Consider the following 26,288-nt stretch of genomic DNA (forward strand, 5'->3'; position numbering starts at 1 on the left):
GTCACAAAGAGTTGGACATGAGAGAGAATTGTTACTCTCTTAACAATTTTCAAATATACTATGTGGTGGTGTTAACCATAGTCATCATGTTGTACATTACTTTTCAATGCTTATTTATCTTGCATCTGGAAGTTTGTACCTTTTGACCAGACCACCTTCATCCAAGTGCCCTTACCATTTTTTAATGTTACATAAAGCATAAAGAACATTCTATTTAACCCTTATTTTTTCTAATGGTGCTTGTCAATTTACTCATTTATATTACAATTGCTTGTTTCAAAGCTACTGGAAAGTTTGACCAGAGTTTAAGATTTTCTTTTCTTTTCTTTTTTTTTTTTTACTGTTAGTATTCTATTTTTTCTTTTTTTAAATTTTATTTTTTTAATTTATTATTATTATTTTTTTTACTTTACAATATTGTATTGGTTTTGCCACACATCAACAGGAATCTGCCACAGGTTTACACGTGTTCCCAATCCCAAACCCCCCCCCCCACCTCCCCCACCCCCACACACCATCCCTCCGAGTCATCCCAATACACCAGCCCAAAGCATCCTGCACCCTGCATCGAACTTAGACTGGCGATTCATTTCTTATATGATATTATACATGTTTCCATGCCATTCTCCCAAATCATTCCACCCTCTCCCTCTCCCACAGAGTCCAAAAGACTGTTCTATACATCTGTGTCTCTTTTGCTGTCTCGCATACAGGGTTATCATTGCCATCATTCTAAATTCCATATATATGCATTAGTATACTGTATTGGTGTTTTTCTTTCTGGCTTACTTCACTCTGTATAATAGGCTCCAGTTTCATCCACCTCATTAGAACTGATTCAAATGCATTCTTTTTAATGGCTGAGTGATATTACATTGTGTATATGTACCACAGCCTTCTTATCCATTCATCTGCCGATGGACCTCTATGTTGCTTCCATGCATTGGCTATTACAAACAGTGCTGTGATGAACATTGGGGTACACGTGTCTCTTTCAATTCTGGTTTCCAGAGTGTGTATGCCCAGCAGTGGGATTGCTGGGTCATAAGGCAGTTCTATTTCCAGTTTTTAAAGGAATCTCCACACTGTTCTCCATAGTGGCTGTACTAGTTTGCATTCTCACCAATAGTGTAAGAGGATTCCCTTTTCTCCACACCCTCTCCAGCATTTATTGCTTGTAGACTTTTGGATTGCAGCCATTCTGACCAGTGTGAAATGGTCCCTCATTGTGGTTTTGATTTGCATTTCTCTGATAATGAGTGATGTTGAGCATCTTTTCATGTGTTTGTTAGCCATCTGTAAGTCTTCTTTGGATAAATGTCTACTTAGTTGTTTGGCCCATTTTTTGATTGGATCGTTTATTTTTATGTAATTGAGCTGTAGGAGTTGCTTGTATATTTTTGAGATTAGTTGTTTGTCAGTTGCTTCATTTGCTATTATTTTCTCCCATTCTGAAGGCTGTCTTTTCACCTTGTGGTACTGGCACAAAGACAGAAATATAGATCAATGGAACAAAATAGAAAGCCCAGAGATAAATCCACACATCTATAGACACCTAATCTTCAACAAAAGAGGCACCAATATACAATGGATTAAAGGCAATCTCTTTAACAAGTGGTGCTGGGAAAACTGGTCAACCACTTGAAAAAGAATGAAACTAGATCACTTTCTAACACCACACACACACACACACACACAAACTCAAAATGGGTTAAAGATCTAAACGTAAGACAAGAAACTATAAAACTCCTAGAGGAGAACATAGGCAAAACACTCTCTGACATAAATCACAGCAGGATCCTCTATGACCCACCTCCCAGAATACTGGAAACAAAAGCAAAAATAAACAAATGGGACCTGATTAAAATCAAAAGCTTCTGCACAAGAAAGGAAACTAAGATTTTCTGTATGCAGGTAGCAAATACTTTATTCTAATGTGATTGATAAAATGAATTAGTTACTGTGATGTTTCCCAAAGTCATACTGGAGCAAATAGTTCCAGACTTTTTAGAATATTTTCTAAGCAAGCATAAATTTTAGCATAAGCACAAATTTATACTTACATATAAAATTATAGTTTCAAAAACTACTTGGGGAAAAATTCACACAAAGATAACTTTGCAAAGTACCAGTGTTGTTAGTGTGAAAATGCCATGTGATTTTAAAGAATTCATTTATTTAATTATTAATTTAGAATTTATATTTATTTTTAATTGGAGGGTAATTACATTATTGTGATGGTTTTCCCATACATCAACATGAATCAGCCATGTATATCCATGTGATTTTTTGATTGTATATAGTCTAAGTTAAAACGTTATAGACCCACTAAAATGGCTAAATCCAAAATGCTAAGGTAGCATTTTCTGATGAGGAGCAACAGGAAATCTCATTTATTGGGTGATGGGAATATAAAATAGTACAACCACTTTGGAATACAGTCTGTCTGTTTCTTTCAAAGCTAAACATAGTCTTACCACATGATCCAGCAGTCACACTCTTAGTCATACTCCTAACTGGTTTGAAATTTTATTTCTACCCAAATTCTGCATGAAAATGTTCACATAAGCTTTATTCATAATCATCAAAAACTGGAAGCTACAAAGATGTCCTTCAATAAGCAATTGAATCAACAAATTGCCATACTGAATACAATTGGAATACTATTCAATGGTAATAAGGAATGAGCTATGAAGTCATGCAAAGACATTGATTAATCTTAAACATATATTGCTAAGATAAACAGCCAGTTTGAAAAGGCTTTACACTGTATGATTCCATTTTCCATTCCTCAGAAGGCTGTAGAAATACCCATAATGCCTGCAATGCATTGCACAATATTTTAGCCTTTCAAGTTAAATTGATTGAAGAGCAGTTCTCAATTTCTACATTTACCTACTTTAGTCAGTAACACATCCAAATTATACATTTTAGTCTTGTTATGAGACAAGTCTTCATTTGAATACTTTATTGTTAAACATGCTAAAGTTATCTAAAATTTATAACTCTATAAGCTATTTTCTTATGCAAGAGAATTTTTGTATGAAAAATAATTAAGCCGGTTCTTTTACTTATAATTTAATTACAGTGGGTTGCAAAAGTTTTCACACTTTAAAACCTTCTGGTTACTTGAATAGATCCTCCTTCCTTCTTTTATACTCTACATAACCATACATGAGTACTTATACATATTTATCTTAGATAATTTTGAAATTGTCCAGCCTGGACTGGGGAATTGCTAGTGATCTACTTTCTCTGCTATTCTATGAGTCATATGCCTACCCCCAAAAAATTATGCTCTTAAATCTATGCTAAGTAAGTAAGTAATTGAAGTCGCTCAGTCATGTCCGACTCTTTGCAACCCCATGGACTGTAGCCTACCAGGCTCTTCTGTTCATGGGATTTTCCAGGCATTAGTACTGGAGTGGATTGCCATTTCCTTCTCCAGTGGATCTTCCCGACCCAGGGATCGAACCCGGGTCTCCCGCATTGCAGACAGACGCTTTACCGTCTGAGCCACCAGAGAAGTCCTTATAAATCTATGTTAAGTGTTATACAAAGAAAAATTCTTTCAGTCTCTGCCTTCTAGTAGCTTCTAGTTAAAAGCTAAGCAAATTTTTGGAATATGATAAAAAATATTTATACCATAACAATTGCAGCAAAGCAAAGGTTACTTAACTACAACATTGGAAATAGGAATTAACCTTTTTCTTTCTGGCTATGTTGAGTCTTTGTTGCTGCATGCAGGCTTTCTCTTGCTGCAGCAAGTAAGGGTTACTCTCTAGTTATGGTGCATGGGCCTCTCAGCACAAGTTTCAGTAGTTGCAGCACATGGACTTAGTTGCACTGTGGCATGTGGGATCTTCCTGTATCAGGGATCGAACACATGTCCCCTGCATTGGCAGGTAGATTCTTGACCAGTGGATCACTAGGGAAGTCCAAGAATTAACATTTTAAAAATTTTCTGTAAAAGATTATTTAACATAGGGCAGAGTAAAACTGGATATTATTGCCTTGATGGCTATCATTTATCATTTATTTTATTTATTTTAATTTATCATTTATTTTATTCTTTTTACAGCTTTTGTTGTTGTTCAGTCGATCAGCCATGTCCGACTCTTTGCAACTGCATGGACTGCAGCACACCATGCTTCCCTGTCCTTGACCATCTCCTGAAGCTTGCTCAAACTCATGTCCATTGAGTCAGTGATGTCATTCCTCTGTCATCCCCGTCTCCTCCTGCCTTCAATCTTTCCAGCATCAAGGGCTTTTCTAATGAGTCAGATATTTGCATTAGGTAGCCAAAGTATTGGAGCTTCAGCTTCAGCATCAATCCTTCTAATGAATATTCAGGACTGATTTCCTTTAGGTTTGACAGCTTGATCTCCCTGCAGTCCAAGTGACTCTTGAAAGTCTTCTCCAACACCACAGTTCAAAAGCATCAATTCTTCAGTGCTCAGCCTTCTTTATGGTCCAACTCTCACATCTATATATGACTACTGGAAAAACGATAGCTTTGACTATATGGACCATTTTCAGCAAAATAATGTCTCTGCTTTTTAATATGATGTCTAGGTTTGTCATAGTGTTTGTTCCAAGGAGAAAGCGTCTTTTGATTTCATGGCTGCAATCACCATCTGCAGTGATTTTGGAGCCCAAGGATATAAAATCTGAAACTGTTTCAATTGTGTTCCCATCTATTTGCCATGAAATGAAGGGACCAGGTACCATGATGTTTGTTTTTTGAATGTTGAGTTTTAAGCCAGCTTTTTCACTCTCCTCTTTTACTTTCATCAAGAGGCTTTTTAGTTCCTTTTTGCTTTCTGCCATAAGGGTGGTTTCATCTTCATAACTGAGGTTATTGATATTTCTCCCAGCAATGTTTGATTCCAGCTTGTGCTTCATGCAAGCCATGAGATATTCTTGGCTTGGTATTCTTGGTATTCTTGGTATACCTCATTCTCTTCACATGAGGTATTCTACATATAAATTAAATAAGCAGGGTGATAATATGCTCCTTTCCCAATTTGGAATGAGTCCATTGTTCAATGTCCTGTTCTAAATGTTGTTTCTTGACCTGTTTACAGATATCTCAGGAGGTGTGTAAGATGGTCTGGTATTCCCATCTCTTTAAGAATTTTCCATAGTTTGTTGTGATTCACACAGTCAAAGACTTTAGCATAGTCGATGAAGGAGAAATAGATATTTTCTCTGGAATTCTCTTGCTTTCTCTATGATCCAAGGGATGTTGGCAACTTCATGTCTCATTCCTCTGCCTTTCCTAAATCCAGCTTGAACATATGGAAGTTCTCGGTTCACATAATGTTGAAGCTTGGCTTGGAGCATTTTGAGCATTGTTTGATAGCATGTGAAATGAGTGCAATTGTGTGGTAGTTTGCATGTTCTTTGGCATTGCCCTTTTTTGGGATTGGAATGAAAACTGACCTTTTCCAGTCCTGTAGCCACTGCTGGGTTTTCCATATTTGCTGGCATATTTAGTGCAACACTATAACAGTGTCATCTTTTAGGATTTGAAACAGTTCAGCTAGAATTCCATCATTTCCACTAGCTTTGTGCGTAGTGATGCTTCCTAAGGCTCACTTGACTTCACACTCCAGGATGTCTGGCTCTAAGTGGATGATCAGACTGTCATGGTTATCTGGGTCATGCAGAACTTTTTTTAATAGTTTTTCTGTGTATTGTTGCCACCGCTTCTTAAACATCTTCTGCTTCTGTTAGGTCCATACCATTTCTGTCCTTTAGTGAGCTCATCTTTTCATGAAATGTTCCCTTGGTATCTCTAATTTTCTTGACGATATCTCTAGTCTTTCCCATTCCATTGTTTTTCTCTATTTCTTTGCATTGTTCACTTAGGAAGGCTTTCTTATATCTCCTTACTTTTTTTTTTTTGAACTCTGCATTCAAATGGGTATATCTTTCCTTTTCTCCTTTGCATTCCACTTCTCTTCTTTTCTCAACTATTTGTAATGCCTCTTCAGACAGCCGTTTTGCCTTTTTGCATTTCTTTTTTCCTGTGGATGGTTTAGATCACTGCCTCCCGCACAATGTCACAAACCTCCATCCATAGTTTTCTAAGCACTTTGTCTATCAGATCTAATCCCTTGAATCTATTTGTTACTTCTACTGTATAATCATAAAGGATTTGATTTAGGTCATACCTTGAGGGCCTAGCGGTTTTCCCTACTTTCTTCAACTTAAGTCTGAATTTTGCAATAAAGAGTTCATGATGTGAGCCACAGTCAGCTCCAAGTCTTTTTTTTTTTTTTTCTTTTTGCTTACCCTATAGAACTTCTCCATATTTGACTGCAAAGAATGTAATCAATCTGACTTTGGTATTGACTCTACTCATGTCAGAGTCGTCTCTTCTGTTGTTGGCAGAGGGTGTTTGCTTTGACTATTGTGTTCTCTTTGCAGAAATCTGTTAGCTTTTGGCCCACTTCATTCTGTACTCCAAGGCCAAACTTGCCTGTTGCTCCAGGTATCTCTTGACTTCCTACTTTTCCATTCCAGCCCCCTATGATGAAAAGCACATGCTTTTTGGCATTAGTTCTAGAAGGTCTTGTATGTCTTCATAGAATCATTCAACTTCAGCTTCTTCAGTGTTACTGGTTGGGGCATAGATTTGGATTACTGTGATATTGAATGGTTTGCCCTGGAAACAAGTAGAGACCATCTTGTCATTTTTGAGACTGTACCCAAGTACTGCATTTCAGACTCTCTTGTTGATTATGAGGGCTATTCCATTTCTTCTAAAGGATTCTTGCTCACAGTAGTAGATATAATGGTCATTTGAATTAAAATCACCCATTGCAGTCCATTTAGGTTCACTGATTCCTAAAATGTTGTGCTCATTCTTGCCAACTCCTGCTTGCCTATGTCCAATTTACCTTGATTCATGGACCTAATATTCCAAGTTCTTATGCAGTACTGTTCTTTACAGCATTGGACTTTACTTTCACCACCAGTCACATCCACAACTGGTCGTTGTTTCTGCTTTGCCTCAGCATCCTCAATCCTTCTGGAGCTATTTTTTTTTTTTTTTTTGTTCTTCTCCAGGAGCATATTTGGCACCTACCAACCGGGGGAGTTCATCTTTCAGTGCCATATCTTTTTGCTTTTTAATACTGTTCATAGGGTTCTCAAGGCAAGAAAGCTGAAGTGGTTTGCCATTCCATTCTCCAGTGGACCATGTTTTGTCAGAACTCTCCACCCTGATCCATCCATCTTGGGTGGCCGTGCACAACAAGTCTCATGGTTTTCAGCTTTATAGAAACAGAAGTGACATATAACATTGCATTTATCCAAGCATAATATGTACATAATTGACAGCATATATACAACATAATGATTTGATATATTCATAGCATGAAATTATATTAACAATAAGTTTAGTTAACATAAATCACAGGTTAACAATTTAGTAGAAAAAATGGAATTTTTATTACACTTATCAAAGTCCAAAGGACTGTATGCTTTAGAACTAGATACATGTGTGAATAGACATTGAGATTGTTGTTGCTTCTAGCTACACAATGTAAAATTAACAAAATACCAACAGTAACAGGTAAATGTAGTCAGACTTATGGTCTTGATGACTTTCAACATTTTTAGTACATATTACTGAAGTTAACAGTCAAAACTGCATGTGATACACATTAATGTAATATTACAGTAGATTTGGAGCTTCCCATGTGGCTCAGTAGTAAAGAATCCACCTGCCAATGCAGGAGGCACAGGAAATGCATTTTCAATCTCTGTGTCAGGAAAATCCCCTGGAGTAGGAAATGACAACCTACTCTAGTATTCTTGCCAGGAAAATTCCATGGGCAGGGGGGCCTGGTGGGTACAGTCCATAGGGTTGCAAAGAGTCAGACACGACTAAGTGACTGAGCATGCATGAATGCATAGTAGACTTGAAAAGAGTTGTTGTTGTTTTTCAGTTTTACATATAGAATGCAACAAACTAATGTGCATTCTTTTGGAAGCTGATTGGGTGCAGATTTCTCTGTAGTTTGTTGTCAGGTATGAAATCATGTTTCAAAATTCATGTGTGATATTATAAAATTACCTAAGAACAGTCTCTTCTCCCTTTGGCCTACTCAATTTTAGTTATCTGTAAATACTCATGTTAATTCTAAACATTTGTTAGTATAAATCTCTGTTCCCAAAAGATTTTCTTCCTGTATTGATGATGGCATCATTCTACAGATAGAGTAGGAAAGGCCAGAATTGAAAAACAAGCTTTCTATTCTATACATACCACTCTAAAAAGGCATATAATTGTTCATATTTTCAGAATGGTCACAATTTAGTTATCAAAACTATTCTAAGAATTATGTTTTGCTTTTTTATGATAAGCTTTCTAAGTGATTCAAATGCACTTTTTAATTTAGATTTTTAATATACATGTTATTTAGCTATCACATTCAAAGTTTCAAGATTCAGAAAGTAAATCTTTTTGTTTATTTGCATTTCCTACTAGATTCTGGGGTTTCTAAACATGGATTGAAGCCCATATAAAAGCAAGGTTTTCCAAACACATAGTTACAAAAGGGGATGTTGGGGGGTGGGGGGAGGAGACAGGGAGAGAAATAAATTAGGAGTTTAGGATTAACACATACACACTACTACATATAAAAGAGACAACTAACAAGGATCTACTGTATAGCACAGGGAACTCTATCTGATTCTCTGTAATAACCTAAATATCAGTTTAGTCTCTCAGTCATGTCTGACTCTTTGCAACCCCATGGACTAGCAGCATGCCAGATTTCCCTGTCCATCACCAACTCCTGAAGTTTACTCAGACTCATGTCTATAGAGTTGGTGATGCCATCTAACCATCTCATCCTCTGTTGCCCCCTTCTCCTCCCACCTTCAAACTTTCCCAGCATCAGGATCTTTTCCAGTGAGTCAGTTCTTCGCATCAGGTGGCCAAAGTATTGGAGTTTCAGTATCAGTCCTCCAATGAATATTCAGGGCTGATTTCCTTTAGAATGGACTGGTTGGACCTCCTTGCTGTCCAAAGGACTCCCAAGAGAATTGAATCACTTGGCTGTATACTTGAAACTAACACACCATTGTAAATGAACTACACTCCATTATAAAATAAAAGTTGAAAATAATAAAAGATAATAAAAATAGATAAATAGCAGTGACTTACTGTATAGCACAGGGAACTATAATTGATATCTTATAGTAACCTATAGTGGAAAAGAATCTGAAAAAGAATGCATATATGTATGTGTAACTGAATTACTTGGCTGTACACCTGAAACTAGCATACCGTTGCATACTAACCATACTTCAGTTTTTTAAATGGCTAAAAAAATATATATCATTTAACATGTTATCAATTGATTTCAACTCCATGTAAAACATAAATAAATAAATTTTAAAAAAACAATGTTTTCAATAAAAGGTACACCAGTCAAATGAACTTGGATTTTGAATCTATTGTGGTACTCTTCAAAATAGCTCTGTTCTTCATACCCTCACACTTGAGTAGGTTAGGGGCATCCTGGCTGGTAAGGCATGGTTTTCCCATAAACTGGTTCTTATTCTTTAGAAAATGTTAATGGATTTGTTTGGTTTGGTGTTAATCTGTTTCAAAACATCAGCCTTTATGAATAAGTTATTTTTGTATGGCATACATTAATACAAGAGAAGTAGGTCTAAGTTTTTTCAGCTTAATGATATTAACTATATTAATGCTGTCATTTAAGGGAATGAGTATTTTAAATACAGTTGTAAAAATAATCATGGACTTTTTTTTTTTTACCTGAGGGTTTTAGGATAGTAGTATGAGTGACAGGATAATTTCCTGATCTATAGATATTTAATTAAAGTAAGCTGCCTTATTTCTCACATGCTGCAAGTCAAATGTCTAATTTTATGATTGTATTTGTTTTATACTCATTGCAAAATCTTTCCCATTCTCAGGTAAGAACACTGACTTAAAAGTCATACCTTCTGATACAACTTTTGGAGCCTAGTTACATTTTACAAGAATGATTCTCATTTTTAAGTCTATGTTATACATTAGTTCAGTAAGATAAGGATATTTTAAAATAGAGAATGTAATGTTAAGAGAATATATATTCTTTTGTTTTAAGCCACTCAGTTTATGGTGCTTTGTTACAGAAGCCAAGGAAACCAATAAAGAGATTTTAAATCAAGGATCAACAATTTAACTGATAACCAATAGACTATTCTGCAAAAGGGAGTGATGAGATACAAATATTGATTTAAGTATCTGGTTTCTGCTTTGGGAAAGACAGAGTAGAGATGCTGCTAGAGATGAAGTCATGGCAGATTCAGTTAAAAACAAGAGAGAAAGAAAAAAAAGTGTAAGAACAAACAAGAATCTGTACAATGCATTGAAATTAAAGAAAAGAAGATATTGGGTACTTATGTACACCTGTGGTGGATTCATGTTGATGTATGGCAAAACCAGTACAGTATTGTAAAGTAAAATAAAGTAAAATTAAAAAAAAAATAAAAATGGAATCAAGAAAAAAAAAAAGAAGAAGAAGAATTGAAATCACAAAAGTCTGCTTTATATTAGAGAATCCTCAGCCATACATGGACTTCCCTGGTGGTGCAGAGGGTAAAGCATCTGCCTGCAATGAAAGAGACCTGAATTCTATTCCTGGGTTGGGAAGATCCTTTGGAGAAGGAATTGGCAGCCCATTCCAGTATTCTTGCCTAGAAAATTCCATGGATGAAGGAGCCTGGTAGGCTACAGTCCATGGGATTGCAAAGAGTCACACACGACTGAGCAACTTCATTTCTTCTCAACCACACATGAGTTTTAGTTACAACAAATGTAAACTTATAAACAGTATAGCTGTATACTTATATATCACCCAGTAGACAGCCAATATTGTTGACTGACAAAATTTCCCATCTAGTGGAAGGTTTACCACTGCTTTTTCTTCTCACTTAAAATTATACAAAATTACTTTCATTAGGTATGTCTTAATTTGCATGTTAAGTATGGGTGTGCATAACTTGGTATCTATATTTGATGCCAAGAATGTACTTAACATGGAAAAATTATGAAAAATACATAAAGAAAAATTATGTAAGTTTTTCTCACTGCTGAACTACCTGATTTGCTACTATGCTTACCCACTTTGTGTCTAATTCTGTGATCCTGTATTTTCCTTGCTGTTTTATTGGATCTGAACATTCTGAGATGTCTCCAGGCTTATTCTATTGTATCAGTGAGGGTAGCATGGAAATGTCAGGTCGATTTATTTCTCTTCATCAGTTCTTATCTCATTGGAACAAAGATTTGGAGTAATGGACCAAAAGGTGTAGGACAACAGACAAGTTACAACTCAGTTCAGCTCAAGCAGACAGGTCTTTTATTAGTCTGACACTCCCAAAGGAGTCCTTTTCATCCTTCATGTCAAGTCCTCCTTGGCTTCCTGCTTTTATATTTTCAGTTTCCTCCTTTTGGTTATACCTGGTTCAAAGTAGGCTTGTACCCACCACCAGTCAATGAAAGTGAATACAAATGGGGATATGCCCAAGGCTGATTGACAATTTTGAGTTGTATAACAGTAGGCTGCATTGTTTATGCTTTTCCAGATGTCTTCCCATAATTCCATCTGTTATAACTAGGTGTAGAATATTCACGAACCCTTAATGGGCTCCTAGCTGCCTAAGGTTACTTGATGAACCCCTGTGGTCAGTTTGTATCAATTGTGTGCCTAAGGCACATGTGCAGGAGTTGAAAAGTCTTTGTAGTTATGTTGTAGCATATCTGTGAGCTCTTCTGAGTGTATCTGGGATGGAGTTTAGACATCACCTTGCATCTTTTGAGCCAGGCCTCCCCTCTTTGTCTAACTCTAGGTCATGTCTAACTTGTCTAAATTTATACTTAATAGAAATATATACATTGTAGTATGTAAAATAGATAGCCAGTGGGAATTTGATATATGATTCAGGGAGCTCAAACTGGTACTGTGTGACAATCTAGAGGGATGGGATGCAGTGGGAAGTGGGAGGGAGGTTAATAGGGAGGGGGCCTTTGGCTTAGTCATGCTGATGTATGGGAGAAATCAACATAATACTGTAAAGTAATTATCCTCCAATTAAAACGAAACAAAAAAATAAGAGAATCCTCTCAAATTACATTCAGTTTATTTCAGTCACTCAGTCATGTCTGACACTTTGTTACCCCATGGACTGCAGCACGCCAGGCCTCCCTGTCCATCACCAACTACCAGAGTTTACCCAAACTCATGTCCATTGAGTCGGTGATGCCATCCAATCATCTCATCCACCGTCGTGCCCTTCTCCTCCTGCCTTAAATCTTTCCCAGTATCAGGATCCCTTCAGATGAGTTACTTATTTACATCAGGTGGCCAAAATATTGGAGTTTCAGCTTCAACATCAGTCCTCCCAATGAACACACAGGACTGATCTCTTTTAGGATGGACTGGTTGGACCTCCTTGCAGTCCAACGCACTCTCAAGAGTCCTCTCCAACATCACAGTTCAAAAGCATCAATTCTTCAGCATTCTGCTTTCTTCACAGTCCAACTCTCACATCCATACATGACCACTGGAAAAACCATAGCCTTGACTACACGGACTTTTGTTGGCAAAGTAATATCTCTGCTTTTCAATATGTTATCTAGGTTGGTCATAACTTTTCTTCCAAGGAGTAAGCATCTTTTAATTCCATGGCTGCAGTCACCATCTGCAGTGATTTTGGAGCCCAAAATAATAAAGTCTGCCACTGTTTCCCCATATATTTCCCATGAAGTGATGGGACCAGATGCCATGATCTTCGTTTTCTAAATGTTGAGACTGAAGCCAACTTTTTCACTCTTCTCTTTTACTGTTATCAAGAGGCTCCTTAGTTCTTCTTCTCTTTCTGCCATAAGGATGGTGTCATCTGCATACCTGAGGTTAATGATGTTTCTCCCAGCTTGTGCTTCATCCAGTCCAGCGCTTCTCATGATGTAATCTGCATATAAGTCAAATAAGCAGGGTGACAATATACAGCCTTGACATACTCCTTTCCCAAATTGGAAACAGTTTGCTGTCCCATGTCCAGTTCTAACTGTTGCTTCTTGATTTGCATACAGATTTCTCAAGAGGCAGATCAGGTGGTCTGATATTCCCATCTCTTTCAGAATTTTCCACAGTTTATTGAGATCCACACAGTCAAAGGCTTTGGCATAATCAATAAAGCAGAAATAGATGTTTTTCAGGAAATCTCTTGCTTTTTCGATGATCCAACGGATGCTGGCAATTTGATCTCTCATTCCTCTGCCTTTTCTAAAACCAGCTTGAACAACTGGAAATTCATGGTTCACATATTGTTGAAGCTTAGCTTGGAGAATTTTGAGCATTACTTTACTACCGTGTGAAATTAGTACAATTGTGTGGTAGTTTGAACATTCTTTGGCATTGCCTTTCTTTTGGATTTGAAACAAAACTGACCTTTTCCAGTCCTGTGGCCACTGCTGAGTTTTCCAAACTTGCTGGCATAGTGAGTACAGCACTTTAACAGCAGCATCTTTTAGGATTTGAAATAGCTCAGCTGGAATTCCATCACCTCAACTAGCTTTGTTCGTAGTGATGCATCCTAAGGTCCAGTTGACTTCACATTCCAGGATGTCTGGCATTAGATGAGTGATCACACCATCGTGATTATCTGGGTCATGAAGATCCTTTTTGTACAGTTCTTCTGTGTATTCTTGCCACTTCTGCTTAATATCTTCTGCTTCTGTTAGGTCCATACCATTTCTGTCCTTTATTGAGCCCATCTTCACATGAAATTTTCCCTTGGTACTCTAATTTTCTTGAAGAGATCTCTAGTCTTTCCCATTTTTTGTTTTCCTCTATTTTTTGCATTGATCACTGAGGAAGGCTTTCTTTGATCTCCTTGCTATCCTTTGGAACTCTGCATTCAAATGGATATATCTTTCCTTTTCTCTTTTGCTTTTTGCTTCTCTTCTTTGCACAACTATTTGTAAGGCCGCTTCAGACAGCCATTTTTTTCTTTCTTGCATTTCTTTTTTTGTGGATGGTCTTGATCACTGTCTCCTGTACAATGTCATGAACTTCCATCCATAGTCCATCAGACACTTTGTCTATCAGATCTAGTCCCTTGGAGTATAGTTGATTTCCAATGTGTTAGTTTCAGGTGTACAACAAAGTGAATTAGTGTGTATATATATATATATATATATATATATATATATATATACACACACACATTCTTTTTTAGATTCTATCTCATGTAGGCCTTTACAGAGTAGTGAGTAGAATTTCCTGTGCTATACAGTAGGTATTTAGTAGTTATCTATTCCATATATAGTTGCATTGTTGTTTAGTCACTAAGTTGTGTCCAACATTTTTGCAAACCCATGGAGTTGCCAGGCTCTTCTGATCATGGTATTCTCCAAGCAAGAATACTGGAGGGGGTTGCCATTTCCTTCTCCAGTGGTTCTTCATGACACAGAGATCAAACCTGCATCTCCTGCATTGGCAGGGCGATTCTTTACCACTGAAGCCCATCAGTTCAGTTCAGTTCAGTCGCTCAGTCGTGTCTGACTCTTTGAGACCCCATGAATCACAGTACACCAGGCCTCCCTGTCCATCACCAACTCCCGGAGTTCACTCAGACTCACGTCCATCGAGTCCGTGATGCCATCCAGCCATCTCATCCTCAGTCGTCCACTTCTCCTCCTGCCCCCAATCCCTCCCAGCATCAGAGTCTTTTCCAATGAGTCAACTCTTTGCATGAGGTGGCCAAAGTACTGGAGTTTCAGCTTTAGCATCATTCCTCCCAAAGAAATCCCAGGGCTGATCTCCTTCAGAATGGACTGGTTGGATCTCCTTGCAGTCCAAGGGACTCTCAAGAGTCTTCTTCAACACCACAGTTCAAAACCATCAATTCTTCGGCACTCAGCCTTCTTCACAGTCCAACTCTCACATCCATACGTGACCACTGGAAAAACCATGGCCTTGACTAGACGGACCTTATTTGGCAAAGTAATGTCTCTGAATCCCATAGTAGTGTGTATATGACAGCCTCAATCTTCCATTTTATTTTTCCCCTTCCCTACCCCTAAATAACCATAATTTGTTTTCTACATCTGTAACTATATTTCTGTTTTATAAATATGTTCATTTGTACTCTTTGATGTGAACTTCCTACTTTGATTTATTTTTAACTAACTTTTCCCTAATTTTATTAATTGCTAAATTAATAATGGAGAAATATAGACAATTATAAGAACTATGGGGCTTCCCTGGTGACTCAGATGGTAAAGAATATGCCTGCAATGCAGGAGATGTAGGTTCAGTCCCTGGATCAGCAAGATCCCCTGTAGAAGGAAATGGCAACCCACTCCGGTATTCTTGCCTGGAGAATCCCATGAACAGAGGAGCCTGGAGAACTACAGTCCATAGGGTCACAAAGAGTCTCATTAGGTGACTGATGTGACTTCACACAATGTATTACTAATCATAGAAATATATATTCCATATGATTAAAAATACCCTTCTTTACAAAAAAAAAAAAATCTAGCATATGTTTAGCACAGTTCTTCTCACTAAGAGTATACAAATTAAAAAAAAAAAGAAAAAATAAGCATCATACTTAAAATAAGCGTTTTTCAGAAAAATAAATTCATAAGGTCAATAAACATACAAAAACCCTTGGTCTTATTTAAAGAAATACAAATCAAAACAGCAAGATACAATCTTTCACTAAACTAATTATAAACTAAATAATTATAAAGTTGGATCATCTTAGCATTGATAAAGATACTGGAATATAGGGACTGTCATATATTTCAGCCCTTATCCAAGGGCAATTTGTCTATATTTACAAAAAAAATTTAAACGCACATACTCTTTGGGCAACCAATTCCATTTTGTACTATAAAATCTAAAATTAAGTTACCACATTATTTGTGTATTGACATCAGGGAAAAGCCAAGAGGGTCTTGAATTATGGCCCAACCACAAGTTCCCCTTCCCATCCTGTTCCTGCAGATGAAATACCATATTCAAACAACTCTCCTTCGCACAGGGACAAGACACAATGCCTATTTATCCCTGAATGGCAAGCTTCAGTTCCCTGCTAGCCCACAAAATGATTCAAACAAGTCGATCAGATCCTCCTATGGGAAAGAGAGTTTTCACCATGCTTCAGGGTTACACCACAGCCCTTGCTTGTCCATGCTGTTTTCAATATTTTCATATGTTCCTGTATGGCATACAGTGTTCTCTTACAGGCTGTGAATATATGTGACTCACATATATATGGTGGTTTCATCTGTCTGGTGTTGGGAGTCCTTTCCTTGTCAACTTGAAGAACTGGAAACACATGGCTTGGAATTTCCCGTTATACATAATTGCAAATATAAAGCAAGATATGTACCAGAATGTCCATTTCAGCATTGATTTTAATAACAATAACCTGAAAACCAATTAATGTCTATCATTAGACAGCTAAATTAGATAAAATAATTCAGTTAAGTTCTGTTCAGTCACTCAGCTGTGTCTGACTCTTTGCGGCCCCATAGACTGCAGCACACCAGGCTTGCCTGTCCCTCACCAACACCCAGAGCTAGCTCAAACTCAGGTCCATCGAGTTGGTGATGTCATCCAACTATCTCATCCTCTGTTGTCCCTTTCTCCTCCTGTCTTCAATCTTTCCCAGCATCAGGTCTTTTCCAGTGAGTCTGTTCTTCGCATCAGGTGGCCAAAGTAGTGGAGCTTCAGCTTCAGGCATCAATGAATATTCAGGTTTCAATGAATATTCAGGACTGATTTCCTTTAGGATTGCCTGGTGTGATCTCCCTGCAGTCCAAAGACTCTCAAGAGTCTTCTGCAACACCACAGTTCAAAAGCATCAATTCTTTGCTGCTCAGCTTTCTTTATAGTCCAACTCTCACATCCATACATGACGACTGGAAAAACCATAACTTTGACTAGATGGACCTTTGTTGGCAAAGTAATGTCTCTCCTTTTTAATGTGCTGTCTAGTTTGGTCATAGCTTTTTTTTTCCAAGGAGCAAACATCTTTTAATTTCATGCCTGCAATCACTATCTGCAGTGATTTTGGAGCCCAAGAAGATAAATTCTCTCACTGTTTCCATTGTTTCTCCATCTATTTGCCATGAAATGATGGGACCAGATGCCATGATGTTAGTTTTTTGAATGCTGAGTTTTAAGCCATTGTTTTCACTCTCCTCTTTCACTTTCAGCAGGAGGCTCTTTAGTTCCTCTTCACTTTCTGCCATAAGGGTGGTGTCATCTGCCTATCTGAGGTCATTGATATTTCTCTTGGCAATCTTGATTCCAGCTTGTGCTTCATCCATCCGGCATTTCACGTGATGTACTCTGCATATAAGTTAAATATGAAGGGTGACAGTATACAGCCTTGATGTACTCCTTTCCCAATGTGGAACCAGTCCGTTTTTCCAAGTCTGGTTCTAACTGCTGTTTCTTGACCTGCATGCAGATTTCTCAGGTGACAGGAAAGGTGGTCTGGTATTCCTATCTCTATAGGAATTTTCCACAGTTTACTGTGATCCACACAGTCATAGGCTTATTGCACCATCAATGAAGCAGAAGTAGATGTTTTTCTGGAACTCTCTTGCTTTTTCCATGACCCAACCGATGTTGGCAATTTGATCTTGGTTCTTCTGCCTTTTCTAAATCCAATTTCAGCATCCAGAAGTTCACGGTTCATGTACTGTTGAAGCCTGGCTTGGAGAATTTTGAGCATTATTTTGCTAGAATGTGATTAGTATAATTGTGCTGTAGTTTGAACACTCTGTGACATTGCTTTCTTTGGATTGGAGTGAAAAGTGACCTTTGCCAGTCCTGTCGCCTCGTCTGAGTTTTCCAAGTTTGCTGGCATATTGAGTGCAGCACTTTAACAGCATCATCTTTTAAGATATGAAGTGGCTCATATAATTAGATAATATTAAATAACAATTGCATAAGTAAATTGTATAGTGTCCATATGATGGAATACAGTGTAGCAGTTAAAATTATTGAAGTATATCGATAGTATCCTGATGATATACACGTGATATAATGATGATATGGAAAGATCTTCTAAATATAATAAGTGAAAGAAGTTAAGTTTATAGTATCATTGGTTTGTTTTTTCTAAGTGTATATACATTTTTACCCTGGAAACTTACTCAGGAAGCTGCTGACAGTGGTTCCAATTGGTGTCAGGATTGGGAGTTTGTACCTAAGAAAGGAAGAGAGATTGTAGCTCATTTTATATCCTGCTGTTTGAATTTGTTAAACAAGTACATAATTACTTTCACTTTGACAATGAGAGTAAAAGCAAAAAGGCATGATACCTGCTATTAAGTAGCCCATTATCTAGCATTATCTAGAGAGAAAATGAACAAGCTTTCACAAAGCTAGTTTGAAATCTCAGCAGCATACGTTACTCTCTGGACTGCTGGTTGGGATATGACAGAATAATGCACATCACATGGAAAACTGAGGGAGTAAGGGACTGTTATTTGAGTTTAACATGTTTAATAGTTCTTGTTTCAAAAAGATTGCTTCTGAGTACAAATAAATAATTCATTTCTACATTTAACTCTAATAAGACACATACTTAAATCAAGAAACTATGCTCCCCAATATCAGAGTTTTGTCATTCAGTTTTATTTAAAAAGAAAAATCAAAGAAGTAAATTCCTTGAAATGTTCTTAAAATTGGTGAAGAGGCCAAAAGATTTTTTTTCTATTGTGTTACAATATAATCCAAGTGAAATCAAAATAATTACCTGGTCACATAGGCCAAACCTCAGCTTTAACCTAGATTTCCAGGGTTACTGGAATGTTACTCCTCACAAAAATCAGCAAGATAACTGACTAATATGTCTCCATCACTTAAATCAGCAGTTTAGGCTGAGGGATGTCTTGTAAATTGAAAGTGGTTTAAGTCCAATAGAGACAAAGAGACTTCCCTGGTGGCTCAGACAGTAAAGAATACACCTGCAATTCAGAAGACCCAGGGTCAATCCCTGGGTCAGGAAGATTCCCTGGAGAAGAGAATGGCAACATACTCCAGGGCCTCAGAGTTGGACGTGACTGAATGACTAAGCATGGCTCACAGCTCTTCAGAGAGACAAAACTGATTTCATCTTCAGGTTTCCTCAGGTAAGTATTCACCTTAAGTACACACATTTTTTTCTTCTCTAAATGAGTATTCAGTTTTAATGCTAGTTGATTTTTATTACCTTACTTATTATCTTAGTTAGAATATGCTCTTAGGATATTTAAAAATAATTTCCATTTTCCCCATAAGCTTCTACTTAACGGTTGTTGTCATAATAGGTCACCTTCAGCATTGCTGATGCTAAGATCCTAGCACATTTCTAGCAAATCAAATCAGGTTTTATTTAGTTCAATTTAAGAGATGAATCAGCTATGGATGTCCTCTAAATGAATTATGACTTAACTTGCTGAGTGTATTCAGTGTTCTGTTCATTATTCTTTCCATTTTGACAATAATGTAAGCTAGCTTGCAGTGGAGAATTTGGTATAAGGGAAAAATATGGGAATATTTATGCTGGCTGTTATGCTGAATTATTTGAATCTACCTAGAACCATGCTCCCATTAATTTTGCTCTCTGGTTTTGAAAATTCAACCCCACAACTATTGTACAAACAATAAAGGAGTTGTTCAGTTGCTTAGTCTTATCTGACTCTTTGTGACCCACACAGAAGGCAGCACACCAGGCTTCCCTGTCCTTTACATTTTCCCTGATTTTGCGCAAATTCATGTCCATTGAGTCAATGATGCCATCCAACAATCTTATTTTCTGTTGCCCTCTTCTCCTGCACTCAATCTTTCCAAGCATCAGAGGCTTTTCCAATAAGTCAGCACTTTGCATCAGGTGGCGAAAGTATTGAAGGCTTTAGCCTCAGCATCAGTCCTTCCAATGAATATTCAAGACTGATTTCCTTTAAAATTAGATTGACTGGTTGGATCTCCTTGCAGTCCAAGGGACTCTCAAGAGTCTTCCCCAGTACCACAGTTCAAAAGCATGAATTCTTCAGTACTGGTCCTTCTTTATTGTCTAACCCTCACATCCATACATGACTACTGGAAAAGGAAAAAAACAAAACAAAACAAACACATAGCTTTGACTATATGGACCTTTGTCAGCAAAGTATGGTCTTTGCTTTTTAATATGCTATCTAGATTGGTCATAGCTATTCTTCCAAGGAGAAAGTGTCTTTTAATTTCATGGCTGCAGTAACCATCTTCAGTGATTTGAGAACCCAAGAAAATAAAGTCTGTCACTGTTTCCATTGTTTCCCCATTTATTGCCATGAAATGGTGGGACCAGATGCCATGATCTTAGTTTTTTTGAATCTTGAGTTTTAAGCCAGCTTATTCACTCTCTTTTTTCACCTTCATCAAGAGGCTCCTTAGTTACTCTTCACTTTCTAGCATTAGGGTGGTGTCATCTTATATCTGAGGTTATTGATATTTTTCTCAGCAATCTTGATTCCAGCTTGTGCTTCATCCAGCCCAGCATTTTGCATGATGTACTCTGCATAGAAGTTAAATAAGCAGGGTGACAATGTAGAGCCTTGATGTACTCCTTTCCCAAATTGGAACCAGTCTGTTGTTCCAGGTCCAGTTCTAACTTTTGCTTCTTGACCTGCATAGAGCTTTCTCAGGAGGCAGGTCAGGTGGTCTGGTATTCCCATCCACAGTTTGTTTTGATCCACACAGTCAAAGGCTTTCACATTGTCAATGAAACAGATATTTTTCTGTAATTCCCTTGAAAATTTCCCTCCCATTTTCTATGATCCAATGGATGTTGGCAATTTGATCTCTGATTCCTGTTTTTTGTGCCCTCCAAAAGTTTCTATTTCCCCCAGTCCTGTGGAAGTTTTGTAATCAAATCCCGCTGACCTCCAAAGTCAGATTCCCTGAGGATTCTCAGTCTAATTGCCAGATCCTCTGGTTGGGAAGTCTGTTGTGGAGCCTAGAACTTTTGCAATAGTGCAAGAACTTCTTTGGTATTATTGTCCTCCAGTTTGTGGATCACCCACCCAGAGGCTCTGTTGTGGGGCTAATGGTGACCTCCTTCAAGAGAACTTATACCTCACACTATGGCTCCCAGGACTGCTGCTGCCAGTGCCCCTGTCCCCGCAGCAGGCCACTGCTAACCCATGCCTCCACAGGAGGACATCAAACACTCAGACAGACCTGACTCTCCCTTGTAAGGGGTCACTGCTCTTTTCCCTGGGTCCTAGTGCCCACAGGGTTTTGTTTATGCCCTCCAAGAGTCTCTGGCAGGTATGAAGCTTGATTTTAAACATAATTGTGCCCCACCAACTGTGTTGTGGCTGCTTCTCCTTTGTACTTGGATGTGGGGTATCTTTCTTTGGTGGGTTCCAACAGCTTCCTTATATGCAGAGTACATCATGAGAAACGCTGGACTGGAAGAAACACAAGCTGGAATCAAGATTGCTGGGAGAAATATCAATAACCTCAGATATGCAGATGACACCACTCATGGCAGAAAGTGAAGAGGAAATAAAAAGCCTCTTGATGAAAGTGAAAGAGGAGAGTGAAAAAGTTGACTTAAAGCTCAACATTCAGAAAACGAAGATCATGCCATCCAGTCCCATCACTTCACGGGAGATAAATGGGGAAACATTGGAAACAGTGTCAGACTTTATTTTCGGGGGGCTCCCAAATCACTGCAGATGGTGATTGCAGCCATGAAATTAAAAGACGCTTACTCCTTGGAAGAAAAGTTATGACCAACCTAGATAGCATATTGAAAAGCAGAGACATTACTTTGTCGACTAAGGTCTGTCTAGTCAAGGCTGTGGTTTTTCCAGTGGTCATGGATGGATGTGAGAGTTGGACTGTGAAGAAGGCTGAGCGCTGAAGAATTGATGCCTTTGAAGTGTGGTGTTGGAGAAGACTCTTGAGAGTCCCTTGGATTGCAAGGAGATCCAACCAGTCCATTCTCAAGGAGATCAGCCCTGGGATTTCTTTGGAAGGAATGATGCTAAAGCTGAAACTCCAGTACTTTGGCCACCTGATGGGAAGAGTTGACTCATTGGAAAAGACTCTGATGCTGGGAGGGATTGGGGGCAGGAGGAGAAGGGGACGACCGAGGATGAGATGGCTGTATGGCATCACTGACTCGATGGACATGAGTCTGAGTGAACTCCGGGAGTTGGTGATGGACAGGGAGGCCTGGCGTGCTGCGATTCCTGGGGTTACAAAGAGTCAGACAGGACTGAGCGACTGAACTGAACTGAACAGCTTCCTGTCGATGGTTGTTCAGCAGCTAGTGGTGATTTTGGTGTTCTTGCAAGAGAAGATGAGCACCGTCCTTCTACTCTGCCATCTTGCCAAACTCCGATATAGGAAAGACACATAAAATTTTTATGTTATAAATAACTTGATCATTATTTTACTTGATTAAAAAAAAAAACTTGGATGCCACGCTTTGATTCTTTTATTGTAAACACGTAATTTATTACTAGTACTTGTAATGATGTTAGTAATTAGGATTTGTTTGTTTGTTTTTAACTATGGCAGGAAGAAGAGATCTAGCTGGTATTGAAATTCATTAACACACAAAGAAAAGCTGCATTATATGTCTTACTGAGAGACACGTGTTAATTATACAGTCTAACTTCATTTTCTTGGTAGTAAACTGAGAATTCATATATTGCTTTTACATCCTGATAGCTAAAATTTGTTTTCAAAAACTGTAGCTTTAAAACAAATTTGCACCTGTTGTTTATTATTATATCAGTATTAGCTATGATAACCCTTTTAAAGTATGGTTTACATGTCTTATACATTACCTTTCATTGTTACCTGAAATGAATTTAGAAGAGAGTTCCTTTTTAAATTTCAGTTAAGGAAGAAACGTTCAAAACTATTTATATCTAGGAAGGCTTTGAAGTCTCTCCTCTGTGTGGGACCAGATCATTTATTCTTAGGCAGAAGGCAGCGACAGAACCTCATACCTCATGCCGTGACTTGCCACTTTAATTCTCTACTCATTCACTCTCATGGGCTTTCTCCGACTCTCCTCATCACTCTCACTCTTTCATCACAAACACGCATATACTCATACAGGATTTTACAGAAAATATATTTTTAATTAAAGTTAATTTATAGATTTTTTAACCACCCCTTGAAATAATTGGAGACATCATAGGGATAAAACTACTAGAAAAAATCAGATATAAGTCTATTTCTAACTGCCATGATATCTCTGTGCCCTGTTGAAAGAAAGTCCTTTGTCCTTTCTTTTCAGGTCTTCTTATTCACAAAAAAAGGTCATTATTCCATCATGCTTCTAACTTACTTCTTAGGGATGCCCCTAGGATTCATTGAATTAAAACAATATATAAAGTCCATAGTTACTTGGTTTTTAAAAAAGCTAAGAATTAAAAAGACAGGCTTATTCTGAAACTTTCTGAAGACATAAATGTGATTGTTCTTTTAAAAAACATTATCTTCTTATATTTCTCTTATTTAACATTTAAATTAATTACAACATTAATTGGAGCTTAGCTATAGTAAATCTAGGTTAATTTATCAAAAGAGCACTGTGATATGATCTCAACTCTGGTGATTTTTAATATATGCAGTATGAGTGTGAATATATGCATTATAGAGAAAAGTTTGAGAGAATATAACAAATGTAACTTCCAGGATGGTTAGTGTTTTAAATTATCTTCTTTTAAAAATGCATTTGTATCTTCTACAATTACCTGTATTATTTGTGTGATTACAACCATTTAAAATCAGCATTGCTTAGTTACTATCAGTTAACTTTTTTTAACCTATTTTATTCTAACACATGTTCATCTCATAGAAATAAATACCATGAAAATGTCCATTTCAGAATGGGGAAACACAGAGTAAGAATTATGAAATCAATTGCTCTAATGATGCCCTTTAATATTTGATTATTGATTATTCTAATTTTTCAAAATGTTCTTTACAGCTACAAGATCGCACTCAGTTCAGTGACCAAGACTTAGCCACTCTTAAGAAGTACTGGGACAATGGCATGACCAGCCTTGGCTCTGTTTGTCGAGAAAAAATTGAAGCAGTTGCAACTGAATTAAATGTTGACTGTGAAATAGTTCGGGTAAGGAATTTTCAATAATTTTCATTTTGTAGTTGATGAGTGTCATAAATGAAAGCCTTAAAAATTTCATCATTTGTGTTTCTTTAATAACTAGTGATGTTGAACATCTTTTCATGTGCTTTTTTGGCTACCTGTATGTCTTCACTGGAAAAATAGCTACTTAGAACACCTGTCCATTTCTTGATTGTGTCTCTTTTTTTGGATATTGAGATGCATGAGTGGTTTGTACATTTTGGACATGAATCCTTTGTCAGGTGCTTTCTTTGAAAATATATTCTCCCATTCTGAGGATTGTTTTTTCGTGTTGTTTATAGTTTCCTTTGCTGTGCAAAAGCACTTAAGTTTAATTAGGTGCCATTTGTTTATTTTGGTTTTTATTTTCATTACTTTAGGAGGTAGATTGAAAAAGAGCTTGCAATGATCTATGTCAGGGTGTTCTGCTTATGTTTTCTTCCAAGAGTTTTAGAATATCCATGCTTAAATTTAGGTCTTTAATCCATTGAATTTATTTTTCTGTGTGGTTTCTGACTCTTTGCAACCCCTTACAGTCCATGGAATTCTCCAGGCCAGAATACTAGAGTGGGTAGCCTTTCCCTTCTCCAGGAGATCTTCCCAATCCAGGGATCAACCAGGTCTCCTACATAGCAGGCAGATTCTTTACCAGCTGAGTCACCAGGGAAGCCAGTGTGATATTAGTTCAGTTCAGTTCTGTTGCTTGGTCATGTCCAACTCTTTGCAACCCCATGGACTACAGCACATCAGGCCTCCTTGTCCACCGCAAACTCCTGAAGTTTACTCAAACTCACGTCCATTGAGTTGGTGATGCCATTCAATCATCTCATCCTCTGTCATCCCCTTCTCTTCCCACCTTCAATCTTTCCCAGCATGAAGGTCTTTTCCAGTGAGTCAGTTCTTTGCATCAGGTGGCCAAAGTATTGGAGGTTCAGCTTCAGCATCAGACCTTCTAATGAATATTCAGGATTGATTTCCTTTAGGATGGTTTGATCTCCTTGGAGTCCAAGGGACTCTTAAGAGTCTTCTCCAACACCGCAGTTGAAAAGTATCAATTATTCTGCCCTCAACTTTCTTTATAGTCTAACTATCACTGGACTGTTTGGATCTGCTTGCAGCCCAAGGGACACTCAAGAGTCTTCTCCAATACCACAGTTCAAAAACATTAATTCTTTGATGCTCAGCTTTCTTTATAGTCCAAGTCTTAAATCAGTGTTCTAATTTCATTCCTTAACATGCAGCTGCCCAGTTTTCCCAGCACCACCTATTTAAAAGACTATGTAGAGCTATTTCAAATCCTGAAAGATGATGCTGTGAAAGTGCTGCACTCATTACGCCAGCAAATTTGGAAAACTCAGCCGTGGCCACAGGACTGGAAAAGGTCAGTTTTCATTCCAATCCCAAAGAAAGGCAATACCAAAGAATGCTCAAATTACTGCACAATTGCACTCATGTCACACGCTTGTAAAGGAATGCTCAAAATTCTCCAAGCCATGCTTCAGCAATACGTGAACCGTGAACTTCCTGATGTTCAAGCTGGTTTTAGAAAAGGCAGAGGAACCAGAGATCAAATTGCCAACATCTGCTGGATCATGGAAAAAGCAAGAGAGTTCCAGAAAAACATCTATTTCTGCTTTATTGACTATGCCAAAGCCTTTGACTGTGTGGATTGCAATAAACTGTGGAAAATCCTGAAAGAGTTGGGACTACCAGACCACCTGACCTGCCTCTTGAGAAATCTGTATGCAGGCCAGGAAGCAACAGTTAGAACTGGACATGGAACAACAGACTGGCTCCAATAGGAAAAGGAGTGCATCAAGGTTGTATATTGTCACCCTGCTTATTTAACTTCTATGCAGAGTACATCATGAGAAATGCTGGACTGGAAGAAACACAAGCTGGAATCAAGATTGCTGGGAGAAATATCAATAACCTCAGATATGCAGATGACACCACTCTTATGGCAGAAAGTGAAGAAGAACTAAAATGCCTCTTGATGAAATTGAAAGAGGAGAGTGAAAAAGCTGGGTTAAAGCTCAACATTCAGAAAACGAAGATCATGGCATCCGGTCCCATCACTTCATGGG

General features: G+C 37.8%; 1 protein-coding gene across 1 annotated transcript in view; it reads left to right on the forward strand.

Annotated features, from left to right (window-relative positions):
• HDX (highly divergent homeobox) overlaps positions 1-26,288 on the forward strand; it is a 218,134-nt gene that overhangs the window by 95,351 nt on the left and 96,495 nt on the right. Inside the window, exon 4 of the mRNA XM_052663693.1 lies at positions 24,043-24,189. Within this exon, the coding sequence (XP_052519653.1) occupies positions 24,043-24,189 (147 nt within the window). The remainder of the gene's footprint in view (positions 1-24,042; positions 24,190-26,288) is intronic.

The sequence above is a fragment of the Budorcas taxicolor genome, chromosome X, assembly GCF_023091745.1.
Source record: "Budorcas taxicolor isolate Tak-1 chromosome X, Takin1.1, whole genome shotgun sequence".
Classification (NCBI taxonomy): domain Eukaryota; kingdom Metazoa; phylum Chordata; class Mammalia; order Artiodactyla; family Bovidae; genus Budorcas; species Budorcas taxicolor.